The following is a 22,641-nucleotide window of genomic DNA, read 5'->3' on the forward strand; positions in this document are numbered from 1 at the left end:
GCGCTCCCAGCCCTGAGGGAAGCCAGTGTAGAGAATAAATACAGGCGTCATAATTATCTGCGGGAAGGACCGTTAATTCAGATACAATTTCCAGTATGGAAAGTATTCGGTTAGGGTTAGTCTGTAATGGTAAACGGGGAATCGATGAGGATATTCAGAGTGTTCTTCAGGGGAAGATTGCTTGGTTTCTAGCCAGATGCTTACTTTTCAATTATTTCCTTGATTTCCCTTTTTCAATTTGGACTTAAATAAACTTCAAACATACATCTTAAAACAAAATTCTCTTCTTTTCTCTTTACTTATTTGCTTTCCATCTTTCTTACTCCGTTTTTGCATCTTTTTAATCCTTTCATCTATGCATTTCCCAATGCAAACTTCCAAATATTAGTTTGTTTCTTTTTATTTCTTCTTTCCTGTTATTGTATCGTATTGTTATTATCCTCATTGTCCCTTCTTCTCTGAACTAACCCTTTCACTACCACAAGCCCAACTTCTCATTGACATTGAACACATTTTATTGCTTGTGATACTCAAAAGGTTAAATAAGTGGCTTTTCTAGACAGGTTCTACAACACAGTGTTCCTTCTAGATGGACGTAATACGGGTGTAATGTGAAACAAGGGGCACTATCAGTTCTGAATTTAGTATTTACAAGTAAAGGATAATACTTTGTGGTGTTCGATCAAATCAATTTTCATCATGATGGTTAGATAATACATCTGAAGTACTGGATCAAGATGCTCTCGGCAAATCATATGTTCTTTGGGGAGGTATCCCGGTAGGCCGCTGGGCAAGGAAACCCACCAATAATCAAACATCTTTAGGAGGGAAGAGTGTGGGCCCTCGGAAGTTGGCCAGCACTAAAGAGCACTTAACTCCAACAGACAAAAGGTATCTATGACATGACGCGTTTACTCTCGGTGGAAACGTTCCTGGTGTGTTAACGCTACTATATTTCCATGTTTCTTTGACCATACAGAACTGTATTACTTGATAATAGCAAATCATGTTAACTCTGACTGACCAAAGGTATCTATGACATGACACGTTTAGACTCAGAAAAAATGCTGCTGATGTGTTAACACTCCTATATTTCTACATTTCTTTAAGAATATTAATCACATGATAACTGAAAATCATGTACATTTCAGATTATAGTCTCTGTGTGTAGTTTGCATAGGTACAATAAGTTGAATACAGTTTGTTTGGAAGTAGCTTTTCACAACATGTTAGCATGAATCCATGCAATCTTCAAGGAGGTGTGTTCGCAGGGATGCACTAGCTCGCAGGTTGAATCAACTGTCTTTAGATCTGAAGGTTCAGGATTCAAAGCCCTGTTACTGCATACCGTAACTAATATGGAATTTCATTTTGAGTATCAAACCTTCTTTATGTTACTAGGAGCTTACAGTCCCCTCGTTCATGTATATGCTTAACTTCTCCCCTCTTTGTATCCTTGCTGTATTTTAAAACTCTTTATTATAAATTAACTAGCTAGGATGTACATGTTCAAAGAGATAACACTGGAATACACCCATTGTAAGAAGTTGAAGAAATCTTTGTCTGCATTTTGAGTCCCCTGCGAACGTCGTCTCACGATACCGAATATTTGACATTACTTGTGCGCTTGAAAGCGACACCTCTCCCCTCTTAGTCAGCGTTTCCTCTCAATCCCACGTCGTCGTTGGGAGGTAGCCATTCCTACCGGTATTCGAGGATCGAGAGAGAGAGGGAGACAGAAGGAGCATGCCCATATCGGGTTCTTGCGTCTGCTTTCGGAGGCTGTGTCCCCTTGTTTACAATGCAAAGGAGAGCAGAATGCTTCCATTAGCACTCTATAAGTCCTACAATTTCCCCTTCCGCTTCTGCACCGGGTTCGTTTTCCTCCGCCGTGCATTCACCTGACTATCTACCCCTACTACTACTACGCGGAGGATGACGTTCCCTGGATGGGTTAGGTTACTTTGCTCCACATCTGCATATTTTTTGCCTCCACCCCCAGCAGAGTATGGGGCAGTTTAGTGACAAAAGGTCATAAATGATAATATTATAATGGTTGCATAACACAAGATCTTAACCCATAATACAGTATTTGACTTATTCAAGCTCTTTACTTTAATATTTTCCCTGTTTGGAGCTGCAAGAGCATTTACTTTGTGTAAATATATAGATGCTAAGATCTTTATGGCTCCAAACGGATTATTGACAATTGACATTTGTTACTTTTACTCTTTAGAGTAATTGAGCTAACTTATGTGTTAATGTAAATGAGTTATTGCCAACTGGCGCACAGCAAATAGATATAAGCATTTGAGTTGCAGAAGGTCCTAAAGAACAATAAATGTGTCGTCATGCAAGAAAATATGATTAAAACATAAGCCTGGAGATGCTCAAATCAGTAATTCATCTTCACAATCATGTTTGACCGACAGAAGGTCTCAATTCAATATAGTCTGATATCAAAGAATTAAAAATGCATTCTATACTCTCATTTTATTTGATCTGTTGATCCCTAGTTCTATCTAGATTGATACAATTCAAGTTTCAAGTTTCAAGTTTCAAGTTTCAAGTTTATTTGTCTTCCAGAAAACACATGTGACAAAATATAATAGAGTATAATCATAACAGTACAATGTAGAACAAAGGAAGACGAGGAGACCTTGGTTGAAGCACAGCTTGTTAAGTTAAGGCCCCCTCATATGATGTGACAAAGATAACTTATTTATGAATACAACAACAAATATGGAATATATAAAACTATTTACAAAATACTCTCAGAGAACAACTACCCAACGTTGCATCTAATATGATCTAATATGGACAAACCCAAGCCGACACCAAGTCGAGACATCAATGAGTTATTGCTCTCTGAGTGCAGAGGTCAAGTAGGAATATATGGTATATGTAGTATGTACAGATGAGAAAGAAGAAGAAAAAAGAAAAGGGATAAAGGGGGTTATATGTCAAAGTCAAGAATTAACGAAAAAAAGATCAAGAGTAGAGTTAAATATGCTACAGTACACTAACAATAAAGCTTGATAACACATTCATGTGTCATCGACATACTTGTCAAGAAAATATGACTTAAGTCTACGTTTAAAAACTGAGATACTTGAAGCATTTGTTATGGTAGTATCAAGTGAATTCCAGAACCTGGGGCCAGTGGACATTAGTGTATTCAAAGTGAAGGTTGTCCTTGCATATGGTAAATGGAGAGCAGAAGCCTGTCTAGTATTATAGCTGTGAATTTGGTTATTTCTTCTAAAGATTTGAGCAAGGGCAGGAGGGAGGTCTCCAGAGTGAATGCTAAACATGAGCATTCCAAGTTGCATTGAATATAGATCTTCTAGTTTTAGAATACTGTTTTCATAATAAAGTAGATTTGTATGTGCACGATAATTTGCTTTACAAATTATTCTAATAACCCGCTTCTGCACAACAAAAAGCCTGTGGATTTGAGTTTTGGATGATTTGCCCCATGCCAACATACCATAATTGATATATGATAAAATAAGAGTAGAGTACAAAATGAACAATACCTCTCGAGGTAAACATGATCTCAACTTATAAATAACACCATGGTATGTCTGTCTGAATTAGCCAGAAGGGAGTTCATTCATATGATTTTACACAGAGTTAATGCCTTTATAGCTCCAAACATATGATGTATGAATATATGATCATAATGTTTAACCAATCCCCCTAGCTATTAACAGTTTCAGCCCCATCGTGATTCAACCCTCCTGCGCGCTTGACTGACAACGAGTCTCGGGACGCTCGCGTCTCTCCCCTCATCCCTCTCCGGCCTTCCGGTTGCGGCGCGGCGAGCGCTCTCCCGGACCACTCCACGCATGTGTCAAACCGCTTTCAATGGCGTCTCACATTACACTAGGCAAACTCTTAGCCACTCGGTGGACAGGCGAGGGAGACTTGTCATTAATCGATCGACTTCTTAGCTCCTCATGGAGTGCTATTCACCTTGGTTTTTTTTATCTTGCCGAAAAGTGATTGAAAAAGGACGTTGGAAAACAAAGACAGTGATGAGGCAGTTAAAAGCCCTTTTTGGATGGAGGATGCGAGCGTTAGGTCTGCTCAGAAACAAAAAGGCATTAATCCAGAATTAATGCCTTTTTTGCTCTCATTTAACGATCAGTTTTACTTTTAATATTGCACAGTAGATCCTTTTGTGTTCACTTTATGAATGAATGGCATTTGTGACACATTGCAGTAAATGTTATTAGTAATATAACTATTTAGTTGTTCTGCATATAGAGTTAGAATGGCATTTATTCATATGGTTTTATACAGGGTTAATGCCCTTCAGACTCTTAACAAGTGATATTTAGCTTCATAACTTGATTATCTTGTTATTGTGTAATATGGGACTGAACATATATACATATTGGAGAGGAAATCAGGATGAAAGGTATTTTGGGTAGGAGAAAGGCGATATTGATATGAATATATGACTATTTTTGCCTAAATAACAGAGATATATGATAATGGTACATAGGAGAGAGCCATAAAGGGAGAGACTGAATAAAGATTGATATGAAAGAATATAACAAAAATATATAGATAGGTAGATAGTTAGAGAGAGAGAGAGAGAGAGAGAGAGAGAAAGAGAGGTAGGTATAGGCATTTGTCTTGCGAAATTGAGGGAGAAAAAAATGAGCTTAGCAGAGACATTGGGAGAATGCTGGATAGATTTTATGAGAGTAAAACAAGAAGGTTAAACGAGAAGAGATGAGAGGAAAATAGGAAGGAGAGAGAGAGAGAGAGAGAGGAGGGAGGAAAGAAAGAAGATAGAATGAGGGAGTAAGATTTGCTCCTTACTTTCATTCAATCAGAGCTGTGCAGAGTTATTTGGGTCCCCGAGCTCTCTTCACTTCATAAATTTGATTGATTTATGAATCATGGCTAAACAAATGATGGATTAGTCTCTCTCCCCATCCACTCTTTTGCAAACATGCATAATTTATTGCACAGGAACCCCTTGGGATTAGCCGACCATATGCCCTACAATGGCTGGGAGCGGGAGCCTAATTGTGCGTTAATTGATTATGCAAACATAGCCCCCCTTCCTTAGGGAGGGGGAGATGGATGAGAGAGAGAGAGAGAGAGAGAGAGAGAGGGATAGAAAGATGGGAGATGGGGAGGAGAGAATGAGACAGTTCAGAGATGGAGATGGAGATTGTGAGAGAAGATGTAGGAGAGATCAGGAAAGAGTTGTGGAGGGAGAGAGAGAAAGATAGAGAGAGAAAGAGAGATCAGGAAAGAGTTGTACAGGGAGAGAGAGAGAAAGAGAGAGAGAGAAAGAGAGAAAGAGAGAGAGAGAGAAAGAGAGAGAGAAAGAGAAAGAGAGAGCGAAAGAGAAAGATAAAAGAGAGAGAGAGAGAGAGAGAGAGAGTGATATAGCGAGAGAGAGCAATGGAGGAGTCAGAGAGTATGGAGAGAGAGCGAGAGCGAGAGAGAAAGAGAGAGATGGAGAGGGTCATAGATGAGCAAAGTGAATGCAGTAAAGGAAGGGAAAACCTTTGATAGATAGACAAATGAAGAAGAGCCGGGTAAAGGAAGATAACGAGATGGAGAGTGTTGTCTTAGCCGTCATCCGGGCAATGATCAGATTTTAAAACGAGCTTAACCCAACCATCCCCCGGAGAAATATCATCCCGAAACATCTCCCATCTTCCCCACAATACTCTCTCTACTTAAAACCAATTCAATTACCAAATTAAATGCGCCCTGTATACTCACAGGGGCTCCGTTGTCATTTTTCAGCTGCAAGAAAAATGGATTATATCCACCGTTTCAAGCGCCCGAAAGAAAGTAGCCGGTTGCAGTTTGGATTTTTTTGTGTAAGGTAGCATTGAAGTGGCAAAGATGAAGAGATCAGTGGTTATGGAGTTATGCATTACTGGGATGATGATTGTGGAAATAGAGATTGAACTTTATTTTTGATGGTTCACCCTGCAAATTGTGCCTTTAACAATAAATGAATACATTTCAAGTAGAAACAAAATATGGGAAAACCCTATGCTGCATATATGCTACATTGATACATCAAATCGCTTTAGGGATTTACAATAATCTATCAGAATATTGTAAATGATTGAAAACAAAACAAATAAAACAGAAAGACAGAAAAAGTTAATTGCCAGTATTCTATTGCGAAGATGTGCAAAGTGAATATAATTCATTATATTTATTATGAAAAATGTATGTTGTCTTTTATTTGCTATATCTTGTCTGCTAAAACTAAATGCAATAATATGAAATGGAAGGGGCCAGAATATGTATTCATCCTCAAACAAGTTAGACAACTTTTTTTCTTTTTTCTTTTGGAGTAATAACATATCAAATATAATGGGAAATTATAGAAATACAATACAATGACAGTACCTGTTTTAATAGAGTTACAGTGAAGAGCTAGTTAGGACAAAGACAAATGCAAAGAATGACCCATCCATGATATTCAGTCCTGCTCAATAAACTATGTACAACAGAGATACTAGAGTAGTAATTAATATTCTGGCCTGCACTTTAATCTACTCCATATAAAACAGAAATAAGAACCAATTGAACTCTACTATCAAAATTCCAAACAGAGTAGTAAATACAAAAAAGTGATAAAACGCCGTAAAAGAGTGACTAATAGTATCTCGATTTCCACCTCCTCCACGTGAAGTGATCGCGGATTCACGTTACTATCTGCGGGCGTAAAGCACATTCTCGCAATTCGGTTCGTACTTTTGAATGCGTCTATCGGGCGATGGGCAGAGAAAATTTACTTTTGTGTTGAGTGGGAGTCTGTTACAGTTTACCCCATTGGCAATGATATTGAGAAGATGAATTGAATAGGGGGAGAGAGAATAAGTGAGATTTTGGACTCTTTTCAAGGATTTTAAACACTTTTTCTAAGCATCGCTTGAACAAAAGATACACATTGTCTGTTGAAACACATGTTGGTATGTTTTTCTAAAGCATGGTGTCTATAAGAAGGTTATACTGTTGGTATGGTAGAAATTGTGAGACTGGATATTGGCAAGAGAAATTGATGTGTTGCATGTGCTATACAAGGATGTTTTTATCATCTTACGGTTTATGCGATTAGTATGTCATTATTGCAGTCTTTTTTCTTCATATCTAGTGACTACAAGTACATGCACTAGAATCATTATTCCATTAATTTAATATATCACTTTACAATAATAGTAGTAGTAGTAGTAGTAGTAGTAGTAGTAGTAGTAGTAGTAGTAGTAGTAGAAGTAGTAACATTTTAGTGCAGTAATTGTAGTAGTATATAGTAGTAGTAGTAGTAGTAGTAGTAGTAGTAGTAGTAGTAGTAGTAGTAGTAGAAGTGGTAGTAGTAATAGAAGAAGAAGTAGTAGTAGTAGTAGTAGTAGTAGTAGTAGTAGTAGTAGTAGTAGTAGTAGTAGAAGTAGTAGTTGTAGTAGTCGTCAAAGATGTAGTATCATTAGTAGAAACAATGAGGATTGGAAACTAGAAGTCTTCAATAATTATTTATTATGCAGTAACCTAGCAATAAACAAGTCAACAAATGCCATAATATTCAATTACTTCCACTACAAGTGTTGATCTGAATAAAAAAAGTAGATACAAATTACAAAATCAATTAAAGTAGAACCAAGATCCATTTTTCAGCCATTAATTCAATATGTCTCCACTGAGTCCAAACCTAACCACAAAACCCTCTAGGCTAAACCTATTTTTTTTTTTATGCCACTTAATGTATCGCCACCATTTTTTCCAAATTTCGCGGCGGCCTGCCACAGAAAAACTAAAATATGTGAATATTTTTTAGGGAAATCTCGGATAACACGCACAATGCTTGAGGGCGACTTATTAGCAAGGCAAAACGTGTATCGTCTTTTGTGGGGATTGCAAAGCCGTGCTCGAACAAGACACTTCATTAAGGGTGCGATTGTAGATGGGGTTACGAAGTAATGTGGGGTACCATCTTTGAGAGCGAGAAAGACGTACCAGTAAACTTACATCACTTTACGTAGAGTTTATATAAAGTACAGTCAAGCCTGTGTACAGCGACCGCCCAAGGGAAACACAAAAAGTGGTCTTTGTATATATTAGACAGCTAGGTTCCTTTAGTACATGTTTCAATGAGAAACCATTTTCAAGGGAAACAAAAAATGTGGTCCTCGTAGACAGGTGGTCTCTGTAGACAGGTGGTCACTAAAGCAGGTTTGACTGTACTACTTGGTGAATACAAGCAATGCTCCCATTGAAGTATGTGTCAGCCTTAGCATACCAATGTATTGTGAACAAAGTACAGGGCACCTTTGTAGAATGGTCAATATACTTGCATTGGGATATAGGGCTTTTTTATACAGGTGAACACTGTGTGTAGCTCAATGTCTTCTCTTTTTAAATGGTGTGCTTAGAGTCAGAAAGGCATTCATTTGCATTATTTAATACAGAGTTAACACCCTTCTGGCTCTCAACAGATAGTGATGCCTCAAAGTCGTTTTTAGCAAGGTGTATGTTCAGAATAGTGATTCAAAACTAATGGTGTACCTTGTAATGATGAAATTAGGGCATAAACTATATATATATATATATACATGCTTTGAGTTAACGCCGTTCTAGCTTTCAGAAATGACATACTTCTCAATTAAATTGTACCATGAACTGTTTGGAACAAGAAGGCATTAACTCATCATTTTACACATGCAAGATTAACAACATTCATGTTCCAAACACGCTTGATAAAACTTCACCTCTATTGTGCAATCTGTACCAGAACCATGAGAGATGGCTGTTAGTAGCAGAAGGACTTTGTTCATGAACTTATACAACCCTCTTGTTCTGAAACCAACCCAAGTTCTATATCGAAGGCTCAAGTTCATACACACCAACTGGAAATGATACCATGGGGCCAGGCATCATCTCCAAAATTGATAGAAATAGAGAAAAAGATGAATATTATTTTTTTATCTAATGATAAGAAAGGAGGAAAAAAAAACAACAAACAATATTGCTTCTCGTTCTCGGAGAGAAAATGAATTTCTGCGTTTCTCCGGCCGCGGATCTCTACGGTTGTCCCCCTCGACAAAGTCATCGCAATAATATCTTGGCCGCTCGAGCTTCATCGTGTTTAATTAGATTATTCCCCGGTCTTGTCAAGAAAAAAGAGAGTATTTTAATTAGAGAAGAACAACATTGATTCTTTATGAATCAATAATTTGTTTGCCTGCGGGGCAAGGCATACATGTATATGAGGTGCAAAGCTATATAGTGCAACATGATGTAATTTCGCAATATGTTTTTTGGTGAGGATAATGGCATGCCATTGTGGATGACTGTAGGATGAAGTAATTTACACAGATGGTATTTGGGGCAGGAGTTCTCATAAGCTGGTTGAGGTATAGGGGTGGAGGGAGAGAGAGAGAGAGAGAGAGAGAGAGAGAGAGAGAGAGAGAGAGAGTGTGAGAGGGCAAGAGAGAGGGGAAAGAGGAGCTTTGGTCGTAGTTATCAACAAAGTAAGAGTACAGGAAAGAGAGAGAGAGAGAGAGAGAGGGGGGGGGGGGGAGGAGAGGAGAGGGAATGAGTAGTAATACAAAAGTAGTTCAGGGGAGAGTGGACTTCGAGAAAGATATAGATTAATAAATGGATACATAAATAGAGGGACAGAGAGAGAGAGAGAAGCTGAATGATAGAAAAAGAAAATACTTGTAACAAATGACTACTAGCACAAATTGCCTAATGCAAACAAAGCTTATCTAGAAGCTAATTCTATCAAATGACATTTTAGGCAACTTTGCTGTCAAAGTTTACCTTCTGTCAATTTTCTTCTCCTAATCCTTTTAAAGACCACTGTCTTGTATAAGAATGTGATGGACATACAGCTACAAAAAGTCCTTATGGCTTAGTGTCGTTAAATACATGTTTTGCAAATGGAAACCAATGGACCTACTTGTGAATAGGAGAGCGCCCTGTCTTGTGACAATGGGGGTAAAATTGCCCCTCTCTCTAATCTATTGTTGGTCCATCTGGTACCAACATGGACCCCCAGTGTTAGATCCCCTGTCCCTCTAACAAGAGAGAGAGAGAGAGAGGGGATAGGATTTAGGAGATTAGAAAGGGATTAAGGGTATTAAGAAACAAAGTTTGACAATATTCATAATGGCTAACTCCTTGTCAGTTTTAGCACTTAAAAGCATAATTTAAATTCCCTCTTTCAAGTTTCACCACAAGTTTCACCTTGCTGATGAACTCTTGATAGTTTACATTTTGTGTAGTTTTGAATATCTTCAGTAAAATGATGTTTCTCTTGAAAATGACAACAATTGAAATTGTAATAAAAAGGGTCATGTAAAATGTAGGCCTACATATTAAGGTACATTACAGTTCTGTTTCAACCAAAACATCTGTGAGAATGACCCAATTTTGCATTCCCATAGAGAGAGAGAGAGAGAGAGAGAGAGAGAGAGAGAGAGAGAGAGAGAGAGAGAGAGAGGGGGGGGGGGGGTGGAGGATTCATAAAGAAATTAAACAGTTGGATATATATATATATTCATAAAGAAAGAATGAAATAGATCTTAAACATAGAATTATATTCATAGAGAAGAGAAAAGAAGAAAGACATCTGGGGCCACTCTATAAATTATTCTGATTATCTTTTCAGTGGAACCTAAAACATATATATCCTATTTTCCCAGGGTCAAATAATATATTCAAATACCTCCCAAAGTATATATTTCTCTCACCCTCAAAGTATATCTGGCCTTCAGCATTATAGTTATACTCATTGTAGTATCACAGGTTTTTGTATTCTGTTTTTGGACTCAGTGTCTAGGCCGGTTGTAAATCATCTGGTGGATTCCCATGGTCTTTTGTTTCCAAGCCCAGACTACAAGCAAATCTTGCTTTGGAGAGAGAGGGAAAGAGAGAGGGAGGGAGGGAGGGAAAGATGCCGGGAGAGGGAGAGGAAGAGAGAGAGAGAGAGAGAGAGAGAGAGAGATAGAGAGTGTGTGGGGAGGGAGAGAGAGAGAGAGGGGAGAGATAGAAAAATAGGGAATCTGCAAACAAGATCAGGTTTGATTACAAACATTTCATTTTTTGGTTACATAGAGAGAGAGAGGAAGAGAGAGAGAGAAAGAGAGAGAGAGAAAGAGAGAGGGTGAAAGAGGAGAGAGAGAGAGAGAGAGAAGGAGAGAGAGAGAGAGAGAGAGGGGAAGAAAAAAGTGAATCTGCAAACAGATCAAGTTTGAATACAAACATTTCATTCATTTATTGGCTACATTGTGAATGAAAGCAAGCCCCGGTCAATGGGGACGAGAAATCAGAATGAAGGATGTAAGCAAACAAAGAACGTAAAGAAAAGTGAAGAAGAATGAAAAGATGGTGGGAAAAAATGTAAATCACAGATTTGTTGCTCCTGCTTTTTCCCATGCTCTCATTTCTATTCTGTCTTTTTTCTTCTCTTTTAAGGTTATTATCCAGTGTCTGTTTACAGAAGTTTTGTTTCTACCCTCTTTTGTTCTCTTATCCTAACTTTGATCTGGTTTTATACCGCTGTTTGCTTTTTTATTTCACCCATCGTGTGACTGTGAAGTGTCCCCCTTTCACAGCTCTCCGTGTTTACAAAGATGTTCCTAAATAAATACAACCTATAAGGATGAATAGTTTCATATAATATAGTATTTGTACATGGGTGCTGAGGTGTTCTGTATTGCAGATAGTGTTTCTGAATACAAATGATTTAATGATGAATAGCTTCTAAGTAAAAGCATTTGTACTGCTACTAAAGTACTTTGTAGCTACAAAGATGTTCTCATTTATATTCATGGGACCTTTTTATTTGTTGGGGGGGGGGGGGATCTATTATCAGTAAATTGACAATTTAGAACAACACATGATGTATTTCATTTTCTCTGTCTCTCTCTCCCCCTCTCTCTCTCTCTCTCTCTCCATTTTTCACTGGTAAATATTTGTTTCGATCTTTATTTTCTTCAATGCTAATGATTTGTATATCTCTCTTTTGTATCTTTGCCAATAAACAGCCTGCAAGAAAAAGGAAGACGATGCCAAGAGCCCCTCGCAGAACAGTCACATCAAGAAACCACGCCTGGTCTTCACCGACCTCCAGCGCCGCACCCTCCACGCCATCTTCAAAGAGAACAAGCGCCCTTCGAAGGAGATGCAGATCACCATCGCACAGCAGTTGGGTCTTGAGCTCAGCACCGTCAGTAACTTCTTCATGAACGCCAGGAGGCGGAGCCAAGACAAATGGCAGGACGAGATGGGCGGGGTTGGTGGTAATGTGGGCGGGGCACCCGGAGGAGGCGGACAACATCCCAACCAGGGCTCTCTAACACCAAAGTCAGAGTACAAGGCGTAGGAGTCACGGTGATGATGACATGGCTGGGGCACTTGAGAGAGATAGGCGGGGCTGTGGTATCCATGCGTTTCTCTCTACCAAAGATCGTCATTGCCTGTGCTGGTCCGAAGAGCATGTGTGTGAGCTATTACTCTTTTCCAAAAGCCTAAGTCGAGTCGGGATCGACCTCGCCAGTAGACCTGAACCAAAACAGCATCAGCTTCGAGAAACCCAAGTCTACATCATCAGATCAAAGGCCTTTATACCTTAAGCTGCTCTGGTTGACTCCTATCTCCTGCAACCACTTCAAGGAGCATCTACCGCCGACCCTCCAAGGTAGTGGTGCGGTCTGCTGTTACCATGGCGACGATGTTGCATCATCGTTTGGTCATCTGGATGGACATTCAAAGGCTGGAGAATGATTTATTTATTTCCATTGGAATCTATCAAACTACTTTCTACAGGGTTGGACTAATTTATTTCTATAGTGTGCTGTGTGCAAAAAGGGTTTCTTTTCCGTCTTGAGGCTATAAGTGCAGTGTGCAAAATGGGCGGGGCTATCTCTGTATTTCTTTGCTAATGCCTGCATACATTATTACTTGGACATATCACTCATGTATACTGAATATCAGCATTTCTTGAAGCAAATTATTTCATATCTTTTGCCTGACAGCACATTTTTATTCTTGCTCATCAAAATTGAAATCAAATTTAACATTTTACTGGCTGAAAGTTGTTCTGAAATTGAAACATTGGGCTGAAATTGTAGGATGCAAATTGCAATATGTTTTGCACAATGGTGAAATAAGTAAATTGCTATAAAACAAAAATGCTTACACATTATTTATTTAACAGAATGAACAGAAAAGTGTTGTTAACATTTTGCTGGGGTTATGGTCTACAAGTAGAGATTAAAGCTCTCTGGTCGTTAGAGGGCAACATTTCACTTGTATTCTCTACTGTAAAGGCACAGTGAGAGAATTTAGAATGTGTGCTCTTCAAAAATGGAGATGAATTTTCTGCAATAAAATTTGGATGTTTTCTAAGTTTTTCATGTCTACCTCTACATGTTGAGAAAAAAAAGAAGATAATGAGATGTAAATGTATTCAGATTAGAAATAGAAATAGATTATGAATATTCATTATCTATTTGCATATTAAGAGATTATAGTGTACGTTAGTGGTATGCATTTTGGCTATCAATGGTGAATTGTGTTTAAATTATTTCACATTCTGTCTAACTGTCCATTATTTGAACTAAAAGTATTCTTTTGTTTAAACTCTGCTCAATTTCCTTAAATTAGCTTAAAAACTAGTTGCAATTCATAAAATATTTACAAAAATATTCATTATAATTGTTGTTATGAATGCTTTGCAATAAATGTTTTATTATCAAGGGATATATATTTCCATATGTAGCCTGAAATATTTCATAAAATGTTTATTCATGATGGTTTTTCCACTTTGGTCGAAACATACATTCCCATAATGGATAACCATTCTACTAATATCATTCTAAACTTTTCATTATTCCGAATTTTGACTGATATTTGTGTTAAAAACCCTTTGCAAGGGAGCTTAGCATTCTATGACAGTATGTGTACCAATGTAGCGAAAGAGGCTGGGAGATCTGTTATAGAATTTGTTAGAAATTACCAAGAGATTTTGAAGTATTTCTAAATTACCATATTTCTTTCACATTCCATAAGTATTGAAATCTCTATTATATGTATATCTGCTTCGTGAGAAAAGGATGATTTTTGAAATATTATTTATTCACTGTATTATTATGTTCTTACATTTTGTGTGCTGTGCAAAAGTAGAGACTTTGTAAATCTCAACACGGGGGCAATTATTTGAAGGAAAAAGTATTTTACATGTACACTGTATTATGAGTAGACTTTTTTTTTTCACCATTCCACATACTTTTGTTCATACACATTTTGCAGTGCAGTTTAATAGTTTGTAGATGAAATAGTTAGCCAATGACTTGTGTCTCTAGTTGTTTAATTTCATTATTTTGTTTCCATTTCATACTATTTGCCAGTGTGAAAGAATTAGTCTTTATTTCAGACCTTGTTGCTGCATTATATGGTTGTTTGAAGGTATGACAAAGAACCTTTTTTTTAAAGCCATCATTTTGACCAAACCTAACAAATCTGACTTGCATTCTAAAACATTCATAATGTTTTTATTTGTGTAATTTCATCAGACCTGTCCCTTAGAAAATACATTTCTTTTAACCTTTGAGAATTTGAGATGATTCTAAACATTTTCACAATTAACATCAAAGTTACCCAAAGCTAGAACAGCTGATAAATTGGCTTTAAGTGCTTAAACAAAATTTTGATCAGGTTTCAGTTTGAAATTGCCCATTTCTAACTATTTTTCCTTTTGTTAGAGAAAAAAAATGAAGTAAATACTGAAAAAGCGATAATTCTTGCCTCTTTGATCTCTAATGCCGTTAAAGCCATTAAATTGGCCGTTTGAAGCCAGAAGGTTATTAACGCATACATTAATAGTGCATTGACCCCTTTCGGGCTTCAAGCAGCCAATAGAGAGAGAGATCCAGCTTTGCCAGTCATATTGCAGCAGGCATTTTTGTTTTGGAGTGCTTTTTTAAACCATATTTTCTCAATTTCATGTCCCAATAAGTAATTGAATTTAATCATAATCTTGATATAAAAAGTTTTTTGAATATACTTGTACAACAAGGGAGTTTCAATCTTCTGTTTTTGTCAAGTAGTGAATTTGCATGTGCCATTTACATTAAGATCAACCACTATGGTAACATCTGCCATTTTGTGTTGATGAGTTTTAGCTATTTATAAATCAATATAAATCGTTAATCTATTTTGCTAATTGCCTACAGAAAAGCTTTAGCAAAACATAGTTAACTTTTCATTTTTATTTTGTCTTTCAATGTCCTATCATATTCTTGTCCTTTAAAACATTTTGATTAGCATTTTTTTTGGAAGGGGGGGGGCGATTTGTTTGATTTACCTCTGCTGTTAAAATGAAATGTGAAATTCGATTTGTGAAATGTTAAATCTATAAATTGCCATATGAGAAAAGCAGGGTCATTTTTGTAAAGGAGATATTTGTTATAAATTGTGTTAGTCTGATTTTGACAAAAAGGCTGTATCCATTTCTCTTTTTAAGTGTAGATAATATCCCCAAACTATGTTATTTGTATATATTGTACCAGAGTTGGAAATTACCTTTTATTGTGAGTGACAATTTTCTTTTTTTAAACAACCAAAATACCTGTGTGCGTGTGAGTTTTTGTGCAATATAAATTTGTGTATATACACAATATGATGCTAGTGCTTTCTTATGGTATACCATTCATTTTTTCCTTTCATTTTTTGTTGCAATTGCGCATTCCATTACTGTGCATTCAGCTTTTTATCATCATTTCATTTTATTTATTTATTGTTTTTTCTTTTTTGAAATGACATTTTATTTTGTGGTGACAATCTTAGTATCGAGTAAATTATTTTTACAAAGTTGTTTAATAATGATTCTTTAGAGGCAGAAAGGCGCGAGTCGTATCATTTTGTCTAAATTTCATGATCTTAGTGTACTTATTGAATGTTCAAAGTCATAGCGTTGACCTTAATTATTGTAATTCTTGACATAAATCTAATATTAGAGAGGGGGGGGGGGGGGGGCGGGCGAGGTGTATAATTTGTCTAGTTCACATATTTTGTATCTGCTACAAAGTTTGAATGACAAGCAAGGTCACGTCCTTTGACCTTCTACTTGGGACAAGGTCACTTAATTTGACCTTTTACTTAAGACAAGGTCACATTTACACTCTTTTCTATTGGTTGTGCCTTTAATTCTCGTTGGGTATCTACATCTTTGTTCTTTAGAGAATTATGCAATTTTCTTTTCCCTCACCATACCCCCTTTGCTGTTCAAACCTATTTTCTGTCGCGATCTAGTTGGAAAAGGGGAAATATAGGTGAAACTTAGTCCATTGATGTTTTTAGTCTATGTGCACTGTACATGCTTCACAGTATGGACTTAATTATGTGGCATAAACTTAAAAAGCGTTAGAATTTTGTCTGTATTTTTAATAGCAATGACAGTAAACAGATTTATCCTTTCACTTTTGCATTGTATTAGCACATGCCTGCATGCGCTCCATTTGGGTACCTAAAAATATGACTCTGCTTGCAAGCAGGAAGACTGTATTGAGTTTTGCATAGAGATTAATGTCTTTATGCTACTTAATCTTCAATTTTCTGTTCTGGTTAATGTTATTTTTGGTCAACTATCCCTGTAGGCCTACACTGGCCATTGTGGTATTGTTTTTTTTCTTTTTTTCTGCTGTTTTTCTCAAGTTTTGATCTGTAAATTTTGACATTTTTTTGAAGATGTTAATATATGAATGATGTATAAAATACAATGTTTGGAGAGAAATAAAAAAAGTTCAAAAAAAGTTTGCTCTCAGGAAAAAAAAACTCTTTGAATATTTGTTTTGTTTATAAAGTTGTGTATGGTGTGAAAGAGGGGGGATTGCAAGACAACACAACACACAGAAGAGAAAGACACTCAAGAGATTGAGAGAGAGAAAGAGAGAGAGAGAGAGGGGGGGGGGGGTGGACTAGTCTGCAAGCACAGACCATAATTTGACACTTTATCAATCATTGTGCCTTGAGAGAAAGCCTAGCTCAGCTACCTACTGGTTGTGGTGTCAGGAGCAGCTACAGTACATGGCCTATGGTAGTCTTATAGTGCAGACTCATTTTAACGACTGACCAGGGTTTGTGCTTGCAGACTAGGAATGGACAGAGACAGAGAGAAACAGACATATATACTGAAAGAGAGAGGGAGGATACATAATAAGAAAAGCAGAGTGTTTGAGAGAGGGAGAGAAAGAAAGAAACAATTGAAACTATGTGAAAAAGAAAGAAAAGAAACATGAAGGTCGTAGAGAGAGAGAGAGAGAGAGAGAGAGAGAGAGAGAGAGAGAGAGGATGATCATTTTACAAATCAAAAGAAAAAAAAAACACAAATCAAAAGGAAATTGAAAAACACAGATAATCACATTTTTTGTCAATGATATTATCAAAGATATCAATGACTATGTTAAATTACACTTCTGTGTCTGTGTACATTATAAAAATAAATCCCTTCATTTTAACATCTTTTCACCACCCCCCCCCCCCCCCTCTTAAAGTCTAGTTTATTTTCTCTCCTGCATAATCTCAATCTCTATTTCTTCCAGTCTGTCTCTATTTAATTTGTTTAATATCTGACGGTGTCTATTATGCCATGTCCCCACTCTCTCACCCTCTCTTTATTCATCTTTCTTTACTTCTTTCCCTCCTTATGTTTATATTTATATATCTTCATCTCTCCTTATCCCTCCTCTCTCTGCTCCAGCAAAACATGATTCTTAAATATTGCTCTATAGGCCCAAAAGAAATTCTCAAATACCTTCACATTTTTATAACAATTAGTGCTCTTCTGTTTCCAAGTAGGTAATCACTGTACATATACATAATGAAATCAACAGAAAAGAATTATACATCTTTGTAAATTTTTATTATTTCTCTCTTTTGTCTTCTCCACAATGAAAGAAAAACAAAAAGACACAAAACAAAAACAAAACATACCATGAAACACTGAAAACATAGACGTACATGCACCAACATATCGAACCACGACAAGCACAAAACACGATGAAGACTCCTTATGTGCAATGCACATATCAAAATAAACTTTCTTGAAAAAAATTATATGATCCAACCAAGACAATTAGTTAATTTGCAGACACTTTCTTACCAATATTTGGTAATCTCTATGGCATATTGCCAAGAAAAATATAACGTCCGCTGAGCGCCGAAAGGGTGTTATCTCGTATCTTTTAAAACTTAGAGAAATCGTCCTTTCTGCGCTCAACGGAGGCAACATGACACTGCTTCGACCACAACATAATTTGAAATCGAACCGACAACATATTTTAAGGCAATTCTTGGGTAGCATTGTCAGTACTGCGTTATCGTAACCTTGTTTCCCCTCTCAAAAATATAAGGCAAACCACCCCTAAACATAAAATGCACTCAACCAGGTTACATGCATTTATCACAAGACAGGTTATTCAATTAGCAAAGCTGGGGGGAATAAAGAAATAGAAATATATCAAAGACCAAATTATTTCATTATGGATAAGCTAATGCTATCGTTTTGCAATGGATGGTATAAGAAAGATGGCTTAGTGTTACTCTGTTAATGTAATAAGTTTGCTTTTTTGTTTGGTTAACATCTATTGCTGCATTTTACAAATTGTTTTGAGACCTCTACATTATCCCCTTGTGTTAAAATGGGCAAAATGCTATAAATTAATGTTATCCGATACCATCAGTTCATTTGATATCTAAGAAATCATCAGTGTTCAAGAGCTTTTCTTGCTTCCTATTTATGCTGGTTTGCAATTATTCCCATGGAACATGAAACACAAAATCAAATTAACCCTACATCCAACCTGAGGTGATGGCAAATTTGATATATTGAAAATATTGAAGAAAAAAAAAGTGTCTCTTTCAGTATATCAAAATAAATGAGCAAATATTATGCAACTAATTCTCATAATTCCTAGAGTTTCTGAGAATATTGATCAAGCTTTGATACTGAACTACCCTTGCTGTTGCTTAAACACATCAAGACTTTGTAACTATTTTGGGACATCCTTTACATCTTTGACTTTGAAAAGAACCAATGTTTTTATGACAACACATAAAATTTATTAGAATATTAGGCATTAATACACATTTTCTTCTCTTACATCATAAAGTTGAGCTGTATTTCTTTCTATATCTTTTACTGTCACATGATTCTAAATTCCATATTTTTAAAACATTTGATGGAATGTGCACTTACATAAAAATATTATTTTCTTCAATTCTATATTGATATTAGACTCCCAAATTCATTTGGGAACCATTGATCTATTAAGGTACAGTCATACCTGCTTTAGCGACCACCTGTCTACAGAGACCACCTTAAGCACTTAGAGACTTTGGTGGTAAGCGCTTTATAAGCACTGTTTTTATCATTATTATTCTGTTTTCCTTGAAATTGGATTCTTATTGAAACCTGTACTAAAGGAACCTGTATAGAAAGACCACCTGCTATTCCTTAAAGGGAGGCTTTACTACTTCAGCTAGAAGGGATTAGACCACCCAGTGAGCCATCGAGGTCACTGTGACAGGTGGCTATCTCATTAACTCAGCTCTCATTTAACATAAGAAAAAGAGGATCATGGGGGACCAACAGGCACCGATTTGGGAAGTTTTCTATGTAGAGGGAGCAAGTAGCTACAAGTAGGACAGTGTGCCTTTAATGTTCCCGCCTCAGCTCTGTTCTTGGTTTCCTTCTTGGCCTCTTGGCTTCTACTTTTCCATGCAATAAATCTTTCGAGAAGATTTTTGAACCAAGTGCATATTAAAGTATGCTTGATCTAAAACATTTGTTGCATAGGTTTTAACTCGTTCACGGAGCAATAACTTTTCAAATAGTGGAGCTGTACTGTACCATCCATGTACAATTACATGTAATTGGTGGGTATCCTATAGAAACAGTGAATGATGAAGATCACTTGAAACTCCTATTCACAGACAGGCCAGATGTACAACTAACAACTAAATTATTCATATCCCTACCAAGTTTTGGAATTTTTAAAGATGGTCATGCGTGGGTACATGTATATAGTCGTTCGTGAAGTAGGCAACTTGCCGATCACTACATAACGCTGAGCCAATGTGTATTACGCTCCCGTGCGTACATGTACGTTCGTGTGCTGCCCTCTATATACCCACGCATGAGCAACTTCGAAGTAGGTGAACAATTTATTTGTCCCAATTTGTTGTTTCTTGAGAATGTGACATATCAAAGCTTACATTTAAGAGTATTCAAGGGCTGTAATTCAACCAGTCAAACTTTCATTCTTGAGTTATGACAAAAATATTAACGAGTGTGAATAAATCAGTTGTTAACTGTCTGTATGGGAGGATGGCAAGATCTTTTCTTTCCAGTACATAGCAGACGTATGAATGCACATGAAATGAACCCACACAAAGGTTTGTTCAGACATGAAAGCGTAAATTCATTTTTGGAAAACGTGTAAATAAATGGCAATTGCTCTTAGCAAATGTACTACGCCTAATCACTGAGTTCTGTAGTAAAACATAAAGATAATGTAAAGCATTTTACTCTTCCATCATAACAAAAATAATTAGAAAAAAAAACGTTATCTTAATGAGCCTTAAAACGTACTCACAAAGTACAGATCTGAGGGATTGGAAAGTTGTACTGTGTTTTTGGCACATTATGTTTATAGTAAATAATAATAAGAAAATAAAAATAAATAACAATGATGACATAAGCAAAGCACATATTCAATTTCATACTTCATAAAGTGAACACAAAATATTGCAATTCGATTATTTCATAAACGTATGCCATATACTACATTAAGTTGCTTGGTTTAACATTGTAATTGATAGGTATCTTAGGACTTCTTACAAAAAATAAAATTTGTGCACCATTTTCACAAATACCACGTTGATCGGTGAAAAAAATAATCATGAATTAAATGCAAGCTATATGTACTTGTGTGCATGTGTATGCCAGTGAAATTGGTATTGATGAAACCTTGCAGTTGTGACAAAACTTGAATGCACTGAACTACGGAATGGAAAAAGTTTGGTATCCAAATAACAACCTTGTTAATATTGTGAGAATTCCGTTGCATGAGCCTATATACGTGAGTGTGGACAATACTATACAATAATCTGCATGTTCATTATGGCATGAGTAGACTACTTTGAATACTACAATGTATTCACACACAAAATTTTGGTACAGGGTACCTATACTTAGGTCTCATTCTTGAAAGTTTTTAAGTGCTGCCTGACTTAGCAGAGTGACATCTCTCTCTGCACAATCCAATCATCGGCTTCAATGATCCTTCCTGAACTGAAAATGCTCTAAATTGGCAACGTTATTGCTTGCGTCTTTTACCTTTGATCACAAAATGCTCCGAACGGCTTCTTCTACATCACTGTCCATACTGGTCAATTCACCCTCAAGCCCAGCGACTGCGCTGTTCTCTTCTAAGAAACTCGTGTTGGCATAGTCTTCCAAATTGAACACCGCCGAATCATCGGCGCTATCAAAAACATCATCCTGATCGAAGCTGATATCGGCAAGGCTGGCATGGCGCAAGGTATCACCAGGACCCCCGAGGTTCTGTAGAAAAAGAATACTGTTGACGGCGCTGTCCATCTGCTCCTGAAGAACGTCTTTGTCTTCGAGATCCTCGTCCATTATTGCATCAACTTGGTTTCCGGAGGGGTCCCGCTCGCTGCGAGATCGCGAGGCGGTCGCGTCGCGAGAACTCGCGCTAATGTCTTGGAATGCAAACAAATCTTTACTCTTCTCGCTGACCTTCCACACATCGCCGCCTTTAGTCCTTTGTTCGACCGCTGGCGAGAAATCACTACTGTCCAAGGAATCGGAGCTGAGCAGCGCCTCGAGTTGGCTTCTCCGTCGCTTCGGCTTGGTCGGGGACGACAGTACAGAGTCGTCGCTCTCGCTGGTGAATGACCGATCGCGGGACTTGACCCGAGACTCCACCAGGAGACTCTTGGTCAAGCGTAACCTGATCCCGCCCCCGGACGATGCTCCCTTGGACCCGTCGTCTTCGTCGCTGCTCCCGTACCTTGACACGATCGAAGAGTGATACTGTCCTTCGGTGCTGGATGATGTGTCCCCATCACCGCTGACCTGCCTCTGCCTCTGCAGGACCGCTCCTCCCTGTGCACCGGATCTCCTGGCCGAGTGGTCCATCTCGGCACCTTTTCGTATTCTGTCGTGATTGGTCTTGTGGCGGGGCTCGGCTTTAGGTGGGGCCACCTTGGCAGGCTGAGCGAAGGAGTGCTCAGGGGGGGCCTCTACAGGGGCAGCCTGCAAAAAAGTAACAAATAACAGTTGTTGTTATAAGCTACTGAAATCCTTGCTTTTGATTGGTTATCAGCAGATCTGTCACTGATATTTGTCATTTGTCATTGAAAAAAAGGCTTTATGAAATGGGTCCCAGGAATGTCATCAACATTAATATCACATCAAGGCATAAAGAGCATGCACATTATCAATTTGTTTCCTATTTGTTATTATTTCAAATTTCAATTAATTTATTTTGTCAATTGCACTGACATATACATTACCCATGTTCTGATTATCATCCCCACTTCTAACTAAAGATGATT

The 22,641-nt window shown here is 37.3% G+C and overlaps 2 protein-coding genes across 6 annotated transcripts in view; one reads left to right on the top strand and one right to left on the bottom strand.

The window, feature by feature from the left end:
- The window catches only part of LOC115917884 (one cut domain family member 2-like), a 47,162-nt gene extending 31,478 nt beyond the window's left edge, over positions 1 to 15,684 (top strand). Inside the window, exon 3 of the mRNA XM_030993170.1 lies at positions 12,042 to 15,684. Within this exon, the coding sequence (XP_030849030.1) occupies positions 12,042 to 12,379 (338 nt within the window). The 3' untranslated portion in view covers positions 12,380 to 15,684. The remainder of the gene's footprint in view (positions 1 to 12,041) is intronic.
- Positions 15,685 to 19,799: 4,115 nt separating this feature from the next.
- LOC115918880 (mucin-19-like) overlaps positions 19,800 to 22,641 on the bottom strand; it is a 34,065-nt gene continuing 31,223 nt past the window's right edge. For all 5 annotated transcript variants that reach the window (XM_030993174.1, XM_030993173.1, XM_030993177.1 and 2 more), the window contains one exon: positions 19,800 to 22,339. In XM_030993174.1, coding sequence (XP_030849034.1) covers positions 21,401 to 22,339 — 939 coding nt within the window. In that variant the 3' untranslated portion in view covers positions 19,800 to 21,400. The remainder of the gene's footprint in view (positions 22,340 to 22,641) is intronic.

This window comes from Strongylocentrotus purpuratus, unplaced genomic scaffold, assembly GCF_000002235.5.
Source record: "Strongylocentrotus purpuratus isolate Spur 01 unplaced genomic scaffold, Spur_5.0 spur5_scaffold_20, whole genome shotgun sequence".
Lineage (NCBI taxonomy): Eukaryota > Metazoa > Echinodermata > Echinoidea > Camarodonta > Strongylocentrotidae > Strongylocentrotus > Strongylocentrotus purpuratus.